The sequence below is a fragment of the Colletotrichum gloeosporioides genome (genome assembly GCF_011800055.1).
Source record: "Colletotrichum gloeosporioides strain Lc1 chromosome Unknown consensus_14, whole genome shotgun sequence".
In the NCBI taxonomy this organism is placed as follows: domain Eukaryota; kingdom Fungi; phylum Ascomycota; class Sordariomycetes; order Glomerellales; family Glomerellaceae; genus Colletotrichum; species Colletotrichum gloeosporioides.
The window spans coordinates 183576-199991 of record NW_025544659.1 but is presented as its reverse complement, the minus strand read 5'-3'; the positions used below and the strand labels follow the sequence as shown (position 1 = coordinate 199991).

The 16416-nt window shown below is 54.6% G+C and overlaps 5 protein-coding genes across 5 annotated transcripts; 2 read left to right on the top strand and 3 right to left on the bottom strand.

Moving 5' to 3' along the window:
- Positions 1–112: 112 nt before the first annotated feature.
- On the bottom strand, positions 113–1849 carry GCG54_00014096 (FAD-dependent monooxygenase fsr3; the record flags this gene model as incomplete). The annotated part of the gene is made up of 5 exons (XM_045413937.1): positions 113–446; positions 507–862; positions 923–986; positions 1048–1594; positions 1651–1849. 5 exons carry the CDS (start codon positions 1847–1849, stop codon positions 113–115), a joined length of 1500 nt encoding a protein of 499 aa, XP_045269041.1.
- A 2917-nt stretch (positions 1850–4766) lies between these two features.
- On the bottom strand, positions 4767–5825 carry GCG54_00014095 (putative inositol oxygenase; the record flags this gene model as incomplete). The annotated part of the gene is made up of 2 exons (XM_045413936.1): positions 4767–4823; positions 4878–5825. Coding segments are annotated over 2 exons (1005 nt in total), but the record flags the coding sequence as incomplete, so codon positions are not given.
- Positions 5826–7604: 1779 nt separating this feature from the next.
- GCG54_00014094 (uncharacterized protein) lies at positions 7605–9611 on the bottom strand (the record flags this gene model as incomplete). Its single annotated transcript, XM_045413935.1, has 4 exons — positions 7605–7759; positions 7858–8064; positions 8209–8899; positions 8958–9611. Coding segments are annotated over 4 exons (1707 nt in total), but the record flags the coding sequence as incomplete, so codon positions are not given.
- A 1754-nt stretch (positions 9612–11365) lies between these two features.
- Positions 11366–13188, top strand: GCG54_00014093 (General alpha-glucoside permease; the record flags this gene model as incomplete). Its single annotated transcript, XM_045413934.1, has 3 exons — positions 11366–12393; positions 12455–12814; positions 12873–13188. 3 exons carry the CDS (start codon positions 11366–11368, stop codon positions 13186–13188), a joined length of 1704 nt encoding a protein of 567 aa, XP_045269038.1.
- A 1477-nt stretch (positions 13189–14665) lies between these two features.
- GCG54_00014092 (putative transporter) lies at positions 14666–16408 on the top strand (the record flags this gene model as incomplete). The annotated part of the gene is made up of 4 exons (XM_045413933.1): positions 14666–14851; positions 14904–15072; positions 15132–15731; positions 15792–16408. The coding sequence occupies 4 exons, from the start codon at positions 14666–14668 to the stop codon at positions 16406–16408; spliced, it is 1572 nt and encodes a 523-aa protein (XP_045269037.1).
- Between the last annotated feature and the right edge of the window lie 8 nt (positions 16409–16416).

Sequence of the window (16416 nt, the reverse complement as noted above, 5' to 3'; positions counted from 1 at the left end):
TGATCACAAGTGAGTCATGTAAACCATAAGAAAAGGATTTATAGCAGAATTGAGAAGTCTATCTATGTTACAAGATCTTTCTATCTATTGACCTGTTTTGCTATGATTCCCTCTAGTAGATACCCCAATCTCCATTCAGCTTCAACTCGGGCGTGTTAATTCCCTGCTTCTCCTTCTCAAGTTCTTCCTGCATAGACCACGGCTCCCACTTGTGCCCTTCAGGAAGGTTCGTGTGTTCAAACGGCGCACCGTTTTCCAGGTGAGCGAGCGCTTCCGCAAACTTTTTGGTCGCGTATTCTTCGGCGTTGTGCGTCCAGATCCATTTACCAAGACCCATTGGTCCACCAGGGGGTGCGTGCTTCATGACTTCCTCCATGCCTCCAAAGCGATGCATCTCGCGCCTGTTTTCATGACCCAGGCGTTGCAGGATTGATGCGCGGCGAAGGCTGGTATCACAGTGTCAGTCATTATCACCAGATACCAAAAGATTATAGTAAGACACATACCGTAAGAGTTCATGAATCTTGGTCCCGATGTCAACATTGGCCTTTCCTGCCAGCCGAAGACATTCGGGCAGCGACTGGGCATCTTCCAGTGCAGTAGTGGCCCCGGAGGTAGAAGACGGAATGAAGGCGTGAGCACTATCTCCAAGCTGTATGATACGTCCACCAGGGGATGTCCACTTAGTCTGAGGGTCTCGCCAGCACAACTTCCACTTCACGATGCTATCCTCGGGAATGTTTTGGATGGCCTCAATGATCAAGGGGTCCCAATGCTCTGTGTCGGAAGTTTTGGGAAGCTGCTTGATAAAGTCCTCACTTGTGATAGTCTGAGACCAAGACTCTTGTGCCGTGCCATCATCCTGGAAATAAGATCAGCCTGTTTGCCTACATGGAGTTTTGGGGATATAAGGATAGCTTACTGGCATCGTGACGCCGACAACTATGCCGTCACTGGCAGCCGTCACAACACAGTGGAAAGTATCGCTGGGGCGTTGAAAATATCAGGTCAACTTCATCCTTCGTCCCAAACACACAGACTGCTTACCCTGAATAGGCTCTCATGTCAGGCCTCTTGAGTGCCGCGAGCTTTTGATGCAGAGCAGCGTTCTTCTCTGGGTCCAGACGGTAGAAGATGCGGCAGATGACAAAACCTGTCGACACAGCCCGGATCACCTCGCCCATGACGGCTTTGTGCGACTTGGTGCCCAGGCCATCAGCAGCAACGACAACATCCGCTGTGAATGTACGTCCATCATCAGCGACAGCGGTCGCGAGCCCGCCATTGGAGTCTTCTGTGTAGTCAACGATGTTCACGCCGAATGTTACGGGGATGCCTAGACGTCGACATTGCTGATAAAAGATCTCGTTCAGCCCTGGACGGCTGACCATGCCTCTCACTCTCAGGGGCCAGGCGGCGTGGTGCGGAACATCGGATCGATTGTACTCGAATTCTTGTGGCGGCGCAATGAGGCTACCATCAAGCCTGCGGAAGGAGCAGAAGTTGTCCCATGAGTGATCGTGGTAGTCCTTCAGCAGGGTTGGGTAGTATTTCAACGTGGTCCATGCTGAAGGTCCAATGAATAATACGTCGCCTTAACGTAAGAAAGTTAGCACGGAAAGTTGAACCGCCGGTGACTTAAAAACTGACCGATTGTCGAGTTCTGCTCGCTCTTCTCTAGAATGCTGACGTTGTGTCCCTTTCTCCAACACTCAAGGGCCGTCAAGTAGCCTGCTGGGCCACCTCCGACGACCAGAACATTGATCCCGGTAGAAGGCCATTGTAGAACCCCATCAACAACAACACTTTCGTGAGCTGGTTCGGGGGCGTCAAAACTTTTCACAGTCATGGTAGATAAGAAGGAGTTAGGAATGCCGGTGTAGAAAACGAGAGGTCGTGATCAATAGCAGGCGCTGCGTGGGACTTATATGTCTCATAACCCTGTCCCTTCTGTCTATCTCCGGCTTATCGATCTTCCCTAGCAAGCTGGACCACGTTGATGCCATCGCCGGTCTTGTGGGGCGGGCCACGGTGGAGGTGGGCCTTGCACGGCGTGGACAATTGGATTGAGACCGAATCGGTTCGGGGCGTAATAAGGTGCCGACGATCTTCGAATTTCGGGAACACTATGTCGCTTTAGGAAATACCGCAGACAAAATAACGGGCATCGGCGCCAAGAGTCATTTGAATGCCTGTATTTCGCGCCGTTTTCCATGGCATTTCTGGCGCTTTAGGTAAAATTAGGAGTCATGTGTTCTTGGGATTGGGTGCAATGGTTCAACTGGAGTTCCGCGATATCGGGACCGACAGCTGCCAACTGAAGAGCCGCCCTTGTCATCCCGAACCTTAAGCTACCAGTAATTAAGCCCACGTTACCCAGTTCATCAGGCAGGGGCTCCACTGCTCAAGCTTTCCATCTCCCCTCGAAATACTGGTCGTTCCCATGAAGAAGCTCGCGCGGTACTTTTCACACTTCTAGTCTTCTTGGTTCGGAAAGATGTCAGATAATTACAGGACGACTTTCTCCACACATGCCAGCCCTGATCTCATCACAGGCTGAAAAGTGGATCATCAACAAAGCGGAAATGCTCAGTCATATTGGCAACAGTTTCCGCTCGTTGGACATAAGGCAATGAACTTGTTCTCAATATCAGAGGTCTTCGCAGTATTAGGCAAGGTATACTTTGGAACGAGTTGAGAGTTCTGTCCGGTCCTCACGCGCATCTGATGCATGCCTTGTACCATCTGCAGGGGTAGGTCTGTCAAGCAAGACGATACCTCCCCCATGCACTTGAAACAGGCTTGAAGTGAGTGGGAGCTACAAGCTATCATCTCGAATAAGTATTTCCAACAATGGAATGTCTTTCGCAATTCTAAAGTCTCTGACGCCTGCTCTGTTCCCCCTAAAATGCCCACCCAGTCACCTGGGGGGGTTAAGTCGAGTATCTAGAAGAGCATCTTTACTAATGAAGAAGAAATTCCAACGAAAATAAGTCATTCAATTGCGCGTCATACAGAGTACTGTTACCGATCATTCGCAAAACATTTGACAATAACCAGAAACTCGTTGAGAAACGGTGAGTGGCATTCGCGAAAGCAATGCCAGGTGTCTTTCCTTTTAGACCGCCTAGTACTTTTTGATGTAATCAGGCAAAGTGATAGCAAATAAATCAAGCTTTTGGTATCTCTATTTGAGGTCTGTATCCCCATCTTGAAAGCTGGCCTCCGAGACCTGATGCGGTCTGCTATTCGATGGACCTCAAGCGAGCCTGCGGTAACCTGGCCACGAGCAACCACGGTAATCATTCAGCCATCTATATATCCGTCTACTCTAGGTGCTACACCTTCAATTCTGGCATCCTGATACATCGGAAATGAGTGTAATTAAAGATAGCGAAAATCAACAGTAAGAAAAAAGAAATTTGCTCCACCACCCATGGCACTTTCAGTGTAATATAGCCATATGCTACGTACTCTTAACTGTAAACGGATGCAAGTATTCATAGAAGATATATGTTCTCCCCGGTAGATCATCACACCTATGTCTAAGGTTCACGCGATTAACCCTGTGACGTGTCATATGCGTGGGAACAGGTGAGAACTGATATTGACTCGTTTGCCAGTTTATTCTGACGCCCACATACAACAGTGTGACGCTTCTGGGGAATGTTGCATTCTTCAATGGTATTGCTCTCCGCTAGGTTAACTAGGAATTTCCTCACCAATACGGCGAGGAGTGCATGGCGACAGATCAACCTCGCCTGGAGGCTGCACACCGACATGATGACCACCACAAGCTGGCTGGGATTGATCGCTAGATCTTTCGCAATAACTAAGATTACACTTCGCTCGAAAGTTTATGATGAGTTTCGTTGGTTTATGTGCGTTCGATCTCTCTCTCTCTCTCAACCATTTTGACATAATGAATGATGGGCCAAAGAGTACTTAGCTACTGGGCGAGGCGGATTCTCGAGGGATCACGGGCGCGACAGACACGTTCAGAAGAGTCAGTTAGCTCGAACGCGCAAAATATTCACAGCCTTCAAAGCTGAACACGACACCTTACTAAGAAAATCATCTCACTTAGGCGGGCTCGGAAGGAGCCGAGATCAGTCTTCAATAAGGTCAAGGCGGTGCCCCGAACCTTGACCATAGTTGTTGTGGCTGTGTCAATGCATAACATCGAGCTTAAATTCAGCCTGAACTTTTCCGATCTGCTGTTGCTTTAGTATGAGAACTGCAACGGTCTTTGCATCTGAAGTCGGGGTCAAAGGGACAGCATTGAGCACTCGGCAACATGCCGACTGTTGTATCTCGCTTCCAGGTTAGCCCAATCAGAAATGAGCAGAAGTTCATAGCGCAAGCGTCAATTGGCTCTGCCAATCCGAATGATCGAGTAACGTTGGTTGGCCATTGATGAGCTCAAACCCCTCACTCAAGATCCTGGACACTCACGTCACAGTGGAGACATCGACATGATCAAGGGCCACGGCGTGAGCTTCGTGCGCTTCAAAGCAATTTCTTCTGAGCGCTGGTCTATCATTGGATATGTCTAGACTTTCCGAACTCGAGTACTCTTATTGAGACTCTTCAAAGACCTCTTGGCCTGTTTTAACTGATTCAAAAAATGACCGCTCTTTCACACAAAGTGTATCCATCAAAGTATATCCCAAACGCCGTGCCTCTGGCAACATGATTGTGTCCCAGGGCGGAATGCCTAGCCCATCTGATATCATACCCAGTCGTAATGTGACAACTTTGGTTGTCTACCACTTGATGACCCTGGAGGGGAAGTACTCATCGATGAGCTCCATGTAGTAGGGCTGTATGTGTGTTAGTGTGTGATGCATATAAGAGATGAGACTTTGGAAACGTACCTTGAGCTCCTCGACGGAGGGAGCATCATCGCTCTTGCTGTACAAGTCGTAGGGGTTGAAGGCAAGGACGGCCTTGAGGAGCTCCTCATCGCCCTCCTTCATGAACTCGCGGTAGGCGCCCTCACGGTGCCAGGGGTAGAAGGAGTGGTAGCGGATCATGGCAAGAGCCTCGCGGGGGAGCTTGGACTGCTCCTTGCAGACGGTGTACATGTACTCGTCGTGGCCCCAAGAGATCATGAGGTTCTCGATGCCGCAGCCGGGCTTGTAGATGCCGTGCTTGGTGCTGTAGACGGGGTGGTGGATGTCAGGGTTGCCCTCGAAGGTGGTGGGGAGGACAATGCGGTTGTCGAAAGCGCAGCCGACGGGGAAGGTGTCACCGACGACGTCCCACTGGCCCTCGGCGCCGTAGAAGAAGAGGAGCTTGCCGAGGTCGTGGATCAGGCCGGTGAGCTGCATCCAGCGGGGCTTGCCGTCGCGGCGCATGGCCTCGGCGGTCTGCAGCAGGTGCTGGATCTGGGAGAGCTCGGTGTCGGGGTCGGAGTTGTCGATGAGGGTGTTGAGCTTCTCCATGGCCTCCCAGATGGTCATCTCGTCGCGGCAGGGCTTCTTGCCGGTAACATCGATAGCAAACTTCTCGCGGGCAGCGAGGTTGTACTCGACGGTCTGCTTCTCATGCTGCTCCTTGTAGAAGTTCTTGACGCGGTCGCAGGCGTCCTCGTACTGGCGGAAGGCGGTCTTGTCCTTCTCGGAGTCGAACTTGGAGTCCTCGTAGGTGGTGTCGTCGGACTGCTTGTTGAGCTGGTCCTTGAGGATGTTGACCTCCTCGACGAAGTCGGTGGTCTCCTCCAAGTCGTGGCCGTTGGTGGGCCTGACGAATGGCTGAGCGACGGCAGCGGCCATTGTGAATGATGTGAAAGAAGATGGAAAGTTGACTAGAAAATGTAGTACACTGAAGATGAAGAAGATTTGGGTTTCCTCTCAAATGGTATCACTGAAGATGAGAAGACTGGATTGGTGATGAACAAGGAGATTTGGAGAGGCTCTTCTGGAGGCAGTCTTTAAATATGTTGTTGATGACAAGACAAGACCGGCAGATAGAGATGAGAGATTGGTATGGAGGACGACAAAACGATGGAGGAGCAGTCCCGGAAACGCCATAGCAGACTGGAAAATCTCGGAGAGAGCGAGTGACATGTGTCGCGGGGCACGCATGGCGGGGGAGACAGGTACCTCCTCATGCCGGTTTGACGTGAAGTTTCGTACCTGTCAAGCCAACTTGGCTAAGCAATCCGAAAACCTACTATTTCCCGCCACGGCCATGTTCCCGCTTGGCCGTGCCTCGTGGATCATCGTGGTGATGCTCGTGGAGCAGGAAAGACGGGGCGAGATTCAGATCTGTGGAGAGCGTTGCGATGGAGGCGTCGAGGAATTGGGAATTTCAGGTTTTGGATGGACGAACAGAGGCAAAATCGCCGACAGGCTTCCTGAATGAGGCACATCCTTTTTTTCGAGAGCGTCTCCAGTTTTTCCAGAACTCTTCAAGAATTCCCTCTTTTGAGTATCACATGACCTGGTCGCAGCTTTTGTCTGCCAAGCCCTGCCTCTTTGGGACCGCTGGAAAACACCAAGAATCCCGCGCTCGCAGTTCTGGGGAATTATTCCCGAAATTCCTCAACCACATCCCTGCAACTCCATCGCTTCCTCCACACCATCATCCCGCTTCTCCTCCACGCCAGCCGCCATCCGGGAAGGCCTCTGAATGCAATGTGACGGCGCCTTGCGTCTCTCCCTGCGGCGAAGCTTAATTCACGCCCCGCCGCATCATCATGGGATTCGCAGACTATTTTTGAAATTCCCTCTTTCGAAGTGCCTCCAAGGCACGCCTCCCGGGATCCCATGCAGCGCATCTCCATCCCCGCGGGATCCCCTCCTGGATTCAGTAATGGCTTCCCACTGATTGGGCGTTCACGAACCCTTCACACTTGCCGAAGGGACCCTTGCCAAGACGCCCCTCACCGTCCCAGACGTCTGCAATCTCTTCCAGGCCAACTGCGTCCCCAATACGGGCAGAGTCTGACATCAACTCCGGGTCATCCCATCGGGGCCTCCTTCCCAATATCGCTCTTCGTGGAAGTTGAGGGCGAGCCAGCCAGCCCAACCGCACTCAACCCCACGCCGCCCGCCCCAGACATCCCCGCGATAATGTCTTGCCAACCAACACTCTGCAATAGCTGTCATATTCACGCTCAGGCCACGGAGCACACCTAACGTAGGACTCGGAATGCGTTGTCTGACGCCAGACCGCAGGTCCCGAGTGTGTTCCGGAACGCGGCATGCGGGGAAGAGAGACACAACACGCCGTAGACTCTGAAATAGATAGCCTCAGCCAAGGAGCTGGAATCGCGAAATATGTCCGATTCTTCGGCCCTGCATTGCATGAGGGCCAAGCGAGGCCAGATCCTGCCGTCACAAAACACGAAAATCTATACTACCTACACCATCATGTCGGGTATCCACAGATGCTAAACCAAAGGGAATCCAAAGTCCGGGGCCCTTCCAGCCCGTCTATCGTGATCCAGATCCGTCCAAGTGGGAAAACAAGCCTGCCAACAAATCATTATCGCGGCCCAATCATGAGGGCCTTCATCAAACGCCTTCACGACAACTGGCCCGCCAGTCCAGGCGTGGCAACAACGTCCTTTTTCCCCCGGGGGCGCCAACCTCGCTTCACCCCTCGCTCATCGCCTCCCCGTCCATCCACCCCCATGCGTGCATCAGCTGATCTTTTACCGCTGTCGTGGGTCGCGCGTGGGCCTTTTCGGTGATGCTGAGCATGTTGAGAAGAGCCTCCTGGTCGGCTCTCTCATCGAAACGATCGCCAGCTTGAAAGGGGGCAGAAAAGTCAGTTGCTGACACCCTGCAAGAACCGTGTTGCAGATAAGGGAAGAAGCAACGAAAGGGGGAAAAAGAAATAACTTACCAATTGCTATCCCCATACATGCCGTGAACATGGCTGGAGGTGACCCCTGGTTGCACATGCCAATGCCACAGAGACTGCGTAATAGTACTTGGATCTGCTCTGTTAATCGCCTTTCCGCCGCTTTGCGCGTTCCCCCGACACGCGGGATGCTCGGGTTGAACAAGACGAGGTACATTTCGGCGAGAATGTGGTGTTGGACGGCGATGACTGCCACCGTAGTTAGTAATCACCAAACACTATGAGAAACAGAGCCCAACGACATGACGATGTCTTCGGACACCGAGTGCGTCGAGAATGCCGGGCCGGAAACCGGCGGGCGTCAGGGGCAGGTAAGCAGGCAGGTAGACTCACTGTGACACGCTTTTTGATACCATACTTCGGGAAAAGCCTCCGTTTCTGTCCTCTCGCGGTAGAAGATGGGCGTGTACGAGGGCGGCAGGGCGTTCTTCCACTCTCTGTTTGCCATTTCCAGCTGGCCCCATCGCAGCACCGACCCCGCCTCGGCCCCGAAGCAGAAATTGAGGACGTCGGCGCAGTGGACTATGGCACGATTCGCCCAGACGAAGTCGTCTGCCGGGGTGGTTGATCGGTCGACAATGGCATGACCCAAGTTCATCCGGACGACCTGCTGGTTGATGACGGCGCTGTAGATCTCCTGACGCAGGCCCGTCCAGAAGCAGGCGGCCGTCAGCGTGCCCGGCATAAGGAAGCGGTCGCCGGCGTTGACGAAAGCGTGAATCCCAAGCAGATGGCCGTGCGTGTCTTGTCCGACTGTGTTTACGTCGATTTCTTCCAGGACGCGGAGGATGATAGTTGCCGCGAACAAGTTCTCGTCCGACACCGTTGCCGCGTGGTCCAGCAGAGGGATCAGGTAGTTGAGGCACTCGTCATGATATCTGTTTGACGCGAGCGAGTCGTACGCGCTCGTCAGGCTGAGATGCCGTGCTGCCAGCGCGAAGATGGCGTTGAGCAGGATGGGACATGAGCCGGCGCGTTGCGGCACCTCCGTCTCAAAGCTTCTTGACTGGTCGCACGCGTCGAGCTGGCACATTGTCAGAAAAGCGTCTTTCCAGTAAGCGGTTGCATTCATGTCAACATACCCAAAAGCCCAGCTTGTCCACGTAGTGACGAAACAGTGTAGCTTCCTGGCGTCCTTGGATCGGCCAGATGGGACGGTCAGTGTAGATGCCTCCCGTCGGCGGCACGAGAGGCTCCAGCGGCGGCAATATGTCGACAGATTTGGAATGCTCGCGAAGACTGTCATGCTGGCTGTCATGTTGACTGGTGTGATCGCCGCCAGGCGTACTCAGGGAGCCTCGCTGAGACAACAAAGGCTCATCGACGACGCTGCTGCCGTGAAGGCTCTCATCGGGAAGAGGCCAGCTGGCGGCCTTTGCTGCTTGGAGCGACGGCCGTTGCTGCTGTTGCTCCTCAGAAATGACCGAGTCTCCCACGGTCGCCGCTTCGGGCGAAGTCGCTGTCGTCTCTTCGTCGCCTCGCTCTTCATCGCCTCGCGACGAGTTGGTCTCGATAGGCTCATCGCCGTCCGCCGTCTCGCCGAGCTCTACCCCGCGCGTCTCATCGATGAACTTGAGCTTCTTCGGCGGCGCTGGCCACTTGTGGCTCTCCTTGAAGACCGCATGCTTGGGTGCCCGAAACTTGTACCCTTTCTTGCACTCTCTCCCCGTCATCAGGCACCGCCCGCACACGGGCAGTACGCGATCACATCGCAGATGCTGTTCACGACACTGCTCACTGAGAATTGGTCAGCCGGTCACTCTCGCCCGAAGTTCCTGTCCGTCATCGTCCAACATCCAGCCACGGGCCCCGCGTCTCTCAATTGAGTCTCTTTCAACCCAACTGCTCTCATCAACTGCCTCCGACGAAGCCATCGCCATCACTCTCAGCCATACTGAGGCTCTTCGCGCGCGGCTTCATCGCCCGTCCAGCCGTCGGCGCGAATGACCTCGTCTCCAAAACAGGCGTTTTTCTCCGCGCCCCCCGGCCCCTCCTCCAGTGGATCATCAGACTTGCGCGCGGTCAACTCACCAGGTCGTGGCACTCAACGAATCAGGCGCTTCGGGAGATGGCATGCCACAAAGCAATCTTGTCAATTCTTTCCGACCCCAGTGCGGCTGCTCTCAAGATTGAGTGAAACCCGGGGAAGATGGAGAAGATCTGGGGGAGCCCCTCGATTTTGAGCAGATCTGTGTATTTGGACGAAAGCTTGCGTCTGCCCGTCTGGGGCCGCGACGAATGACGTGTGTGGGGATTGCGACTTGTCAGCAGCGCAACCGACGACATCCCTCCACCCACCACACACTTTTTTTTCACTCCAGGGGACTTCAGTGGTTTTTCTGGCTTGCGACCGGGCACTTTTTACTGCTTCCAGAGCGCATTTCTTAGTTGGGAATTGCTGGCTGCCAACCCCGATGCCCGAGCATGTCCCGACCCATTCAAACAGAACCCCCGGCCAGCACATTATTCAGGGTCTGCGACTCTCGCTGCTGGCCTCGAGAACTCTTTCTGAGGTCATTTTGGGGGCTGTGGCTCTTCGCATAAACATAAGAAACAAGCAGGAGTTTCCACCGCTCTTGCGCAGTCTTATTTGGACATGTCCCTCCCCCCTCTTGTTCATGTTCAATTGACACACACACACATGTTCATGTTCTTTCACGCACTCTCCCGCGTCTCTCTCTCTTCGCGACTCATGTTCCTCTTCCCCCAGACTCTTCCTGGCCCAATGTGCCCTTGGTTCCAACGGGCTGGATGAACGATATGCTCACCTGACCAACACCCAACACAACGGCACACCATCCCACGGACCCCAAGACATGCACGCACACGCGGAGACGCAAACTCAATGGCGCCGGCGTCCAATTACTTCGGTTTCTCGTGAGGGGGCCAGACCCTGTCGAAGCTGTCAACCCCTCATCTCACTATCCCAAAATGTCACCTTATCTGGTCGACGACTCGTTCGCGCGACGAGCAGCCGGAACTTGTGACCTAGGAAACCCAGGAACCTAGCCCAGATATCGCCCTCACGACCGACCGACCGCCCGCCCGCGCCAGTTTTGCCCCTGTTCGTCGGCAACTCGAATGGGCCTCCGGCTCAGCTTCTCATTAGCTGGAGGAGGTTGTTGTCCGGCAGATTACGGTTAACGATTGATTCCTTCACCGACGAACGCGATGCCGACGGAACAATCGTGCACCCAATCTCCCCCGGCCCCATCTTTCTACGCTCTTCTTTAAAAATTCGTGCCCTTTTTTCTGTGGGTTCGAACCGGCGAACTCGTCCCACAAACAACATCCGCCGCCGCGCGTTCCTGGTATTTTATCTCGCGGTTCTCCCCCCATCATCGAGGTGTCTTGAGTTCCATCTCGCAGCAGCAGCAGCAGCAGTTTTTGCGAGCATCTCGGTTTTGCGGACGGCCATCCTCAGCACATTGCACATCAGCGAGATCATCCATCAACCGCATCGGATCTCAACCTTCGTTTCTCCGAACAAATGGCGGACACCAAAACGCCCCCAGACAATGACCTTATCGTCGGCGTCAACAACCGCGATTCGGCTGAGATCGGCGATCACCACTCCGCAAAGCTCGCCAACAACTTCGTCCAGAGCGCCAAAAATGCGTCAGACAAGGAGCAGCAGATGAGCCTCTCGCAGGGCATCAAGCTGTACCCCAAGGCCATCGCGTGGTCGGTCCTTATCTCAACATGCATCGCCATGGAGGGCTACGACATCTCCCTCGTCAGCAACTTCTATGCATTCCCCCAATTCAACCGCAAGTACGGCGTCTGCAACGCAGCCGGCGAGTGCGAGGTTCCTGCGCCGTGGCAGGCCGGTCTGAGCAACGGCGCCACCGTCGGCGAGATCATCGGCCTCTTCATCAACGGATGGGTCTCGGAACGTTTCGGCTACAGGTGGACCGTCATCATCTGCCTGATGCTGGTCACCGCTTTTACGGCCCTCTTCTTCACCGCGCAGAACGTCCAGACCCTTCTCGCCGCCGAAATCCTCTGCGGCATCCCGTGGGGTGTTTTCCAGACGCTGTGCATCACGTACGCCTCCGAGGTCTGCCCCGTCGCCCTGCGCGGCTACCTGACGACCTATGTCAACTTCTGCTGGGGCCTCGGCCAGGAGATCGGCATCGGCGTCATCATGTCCATGCTCGACCGCGAGGACGAGTGGGCGTACCGCATCCCGTACGCGCTGCAGTGGATGTGGCCGGTGCCGCTGGCCATTGGCATCTACTTTGCGCCCGAGTCGCCGTGGTGGCTGGTGCGCAAGGGCAAGATTGACGAAGCCAAGAAGTCGCTGCTGCGATTGACGAGCAAGGAGAAGGACACGGATTTCGATGCCGACGACACGGTCGCCATGATGGTGCACACGACGGCGCTCGAGGAGAAGATCACGGCCGGCGCGACGTATATGGACTGCTTCAAGGGCGTTGACCTGCGCCGCACCGAGATTGTCTGCATGACCTGGGCGATCCAGAACCTCAGTGGCAACTCGTTCTCCAACTATTCTACGTAAGTTAATTGTCCCATATATCTTTGGGTGTGATCTGCATCGACTAACAGCTGCACCTAGGTACTTCCTCAAGCAAGCCGGCCTCTCCACCGCCAACTCATACAAGTTCGCTCTCGGTCAATACGCCATCAACATGGTCGGTGTTTTTGGCGCATGGTTCCTGATGTCGTGGGGCATTGGACGACGCACGCTGTACTTCTACGGCCTCTGCGGTCTCTGCAGCATGCTCATGATCCTCGGCTTCCTGGGTCTCGTCCCCTCCGCGCACCGTGAGCAGGGCGCGCTGGCGACGGGCAGCATCATGATCGTCTGGGCCATGTTCTACCAGCTTACCGTCGGCACCGTCTGCTACTCGCTCGTCAGTGAGCTGCCGTCGCGTCGTCTGCAGATCAAGACCATCGTCCTCGGACGCAACCTCTAGTGAGTCAACCTCAGCATCCCCACAAAATGTGTTTGCCGATGCTAACCGTCACCGCAGCAACATCGTGGGCATCTTCAACAACGTCGTCACCCCGTACATGCTGAACCCGACCGCGTGGAACTGGTCCAACTACACCGGCTTCTTCTGGGGCGGGATCTGCTTCTGCTGCTGCGTGTACACGTACTTCCGCGTCCCGGAGCCCCGCGGCCGTACGTTTGCCGAGCTGGATGTTCTGTTCGAGCACAAGGTCAGCGCCCGCAAGTTTGAGTCGACCAAGGTGGACGTCTTCAGTGAGGATGTGGACGAGAAGGCGATGCACAACTACAACCAGCAGATTCGCGTCTCGCACTCTGAGAAGGATGTGCCAGTGTAAATCTGTCGATGGTTGTGTGTTGAGGACTGTGAGGGGTGGTGAGGAGAGATTGTTCGCGACGCAGGGGTCCAACATGCACATACACCCCCCTTGGGCGCAGCGAGTGTTGATGTGCCATGATTGATGGACACGTATTTCATAATGGCGTAATGCATGTATCTAATTCCGACGACTTGTACGAAATCTAACGAAAAGTATTAATCCGCTTCCTGCGAGTTCCAGGCTGACTGACCGTGTCCATCCTTGATGTTCCCCAACACACGCGACCGAGGAGCGGCCCCGTCGCGAGCATACGAGCAAGAAGAGTCCGTTATCTTCCCCGCATTCCCCGCACGACATGGCCGAGGACAAAGGGCTAGAGACGGGTGGCTACAGAAGGGAGCAGACGGGAGAAGACGGGAGGATTGGGGCAACCCCCACGGCAAATGGGAAGAGGTGTGCTGTTGCATCGACAAGGGTGTCTTCTTGGAGAGATGTAGGTCTCTGTGGGTGTGTTGGGCTCAATTCTCCGCATGGTCTCCAACGAACGCAGCGGCTCTTTGCTTTTGAGCCGCGTTCAGATTTCGGCAAGCCAAGCTTTCACTTGGATGTCGGCCGAGCCTCTCAGTCGGGTCTGAGGAAGCATCAACTGGATTCCCGGCTGGCTGGCTGGACCAAAGTCCGTCACTCTTGGCTCACCTAGCCAAGAATCCAAACCACATGCCATACCTCTGCCCCGGTTCTCTTTTCTGCCCGCCCATGTGGCCATGTTTCTTTTTCATCCTAAGTCTTCTGTAGCGCCAACTTCCATCACTAGACAAAGACAAGGTCAACCCGTCGGCTTTCTCTACGCATTGCGACTACGGCTTGAGGTGGATCCAAATCCGTAAAGACGCCAACAACATGCGACTTAAAGTGGCCCCTTTTTGAAAATCCGTCACGACGGATAAGTCGAAACCACCCATGGCCATGCATATTGCCCACAAGCCAGCTTACCACTCTCCCCATTCTCGCAGGAAGGCGGCATCCACAGCGGCCGGCCCATGGTCTCCGCGATTGCGGGGACCCCACACAACCATGAACCTCTGTCTCCCTCCCTCCGCCCCAGTACTACACACAACGGGCGCGCGCGCGAGCAGCGAGGGTCCAACTCGTCAGCAGAGAGACAGCCAAACTCCGGATGCGCAACCCGGCGTGCCAAGTCCTGTGCCTGTTCCTCTGCCCTCCTGCGTGAACGTAACTGAATCCTTCTATTTACTTGGGGCCCCGGGAAGTTGGACCTCTTCGTCGAAACATACATATGAGCCACCGGCACGTCGCGATCTGCTCAGGTCTCGGTCTGGTCTTTCTTCTGTCTTCAGGCCAGAAAACACCCCTTTCTTCCCTCTCACAACTTCACTTCTCTTCTCTCAACAGTTGAGTACGACCACCTCGAACGGCAGATCAACCTCCCCTACCCCCTCCCCCGAAGCCTTTCTGCACACAATCACCAGCCAAGATGTCGGCCACCGACAAGCCAGAGATCGCCTTCATTGACGATAGGGAGGCTGAAAATGGCTCGGATTCGGAGAAGGGCCCCGTGGTGCGGACCATTGACAACATGCGCGTGTTGGGTCTGAGCGACGATGACGCGGATTTCTATGCCAACTTCACACCTGAGCAACGGAAGGCGACCACCCGAAAGGTAAGAGCTTTGAGTTGTTGGTACGATGTCTTAGAGTCTGACAAAACTCTAGGTCGACTATCGTTTGGTTCCCATGCTTGCGATTCTGTACCTTGCCTCGCATCTTGACCGTGCCAACATTGGCAACGCCAAGATCGAGGGTTTGGCAGATGACCTTGGGCTTGACGGTGTCCAGTGGAACATTGCGTTGTCTCTCTTCTTCATTCCCTACATTCTTCTTGGTAAGTTTAAGCCACCTGTCAAAATGACAAAAGAAGACCCAATAGCTGACGCTTCACAGAGGTGCCTAGCAACATCCTCTTGAAGAAGTTCAAGCGCCCTTCCGTCTACCTCGGTTCCCTCGTCACAATCTGGGGTATCATCATGACCCTCCACGGCGTCGTCAAGAACTTTGCCGGTCTGCTGACCGTCCGCATCCTCCTCGGAGTATTCGAAGCAGGCTTCTTCCCCGCCGCGGTGTACCTTGTTTCCTTTTGGTACATGCCGAGAGATCTGGCCATCCGAATTGCCTGCTTCTACTGTACATCCTCGCTCTCTGGTGCTTTCTCCGGTCTTCTGGCCGCTGCAATCGCCAAGATGGACGGTGTGGGTGGCTACGAGGGCTGGCGCTGGATCTTCTTGCTTGAGGGCATCGCTACTGTTCTCCTTGGCATTGCTACCTTCTTCTTCCTGATCGATACCCCGGCTCTTAGCACCAAGTGGCTGGCCCCCGATGAGATTCGTTTCCTTGAGATCCAGCATTTCATCAAGCAGGGCGGCCGCTTCAGAGATGAGGAGAACGAGGACAAATTCAAGTGGGGCGACATGAAGGCGGTTATCACGAACTGGAGATTGTACATGCAGGCGTGGGCTCTGCTGGCCACTTCAGCTTGCAGTTATGGTAAGCCAGCGACTTTTCAATCTTTAGTTCACATAAGAACCATCTAACAGTCTTGTACAGGAACCAAGTTTACGCTCCCCACAATCACCAAGGCGATGGGATTCAATAACACCACGGCTCAGCTGATGACCGTCCCTGCCTACGTCGCCGGTGCCATCTCCGCCCTCTTCTTCGCCCGCCTCTCCGACCGCTACTACTGGCGCATGCCTTTCGTCGCGATCCCTCTCGGTCTCATCGCCATCGGTTACGGCATCATCATCTCCCTCAAGGGCGACCTCTCCGGTAATGTTGCGGCTGCCATGGTGGGTGTCGTCATCACCTGCATGGGCATCTACCCTATCCAGCCCGCTGGTTCCTCCTGGGCCTCCAACAACTTGGCTCCCGCATCCCGTCGTGCCATTGGTGTCGCCTTCAACATCTGCGTGGGCAACATTGGTGGCATCATCGGCAGCTACATGTACCTCGACAGCGAGAAGCCCAAGTACTACACCGGTTTCGGTCTTTCTCTGGCTTTTGGCGGCAGCGGTGTCATTGTTGCGCTGTTGCTGGAGCTGAGCTACAAGTGGGAGAACAACAGGCGCGACAAGATGTCCGAGGCGGAGGTTCGAGCCAAGTACACCGAGGAGGAGCTCATGCGGATGGGCGACAAGAGCCCGTTGTTCAGGTACACTCTGTAAGGTTCACG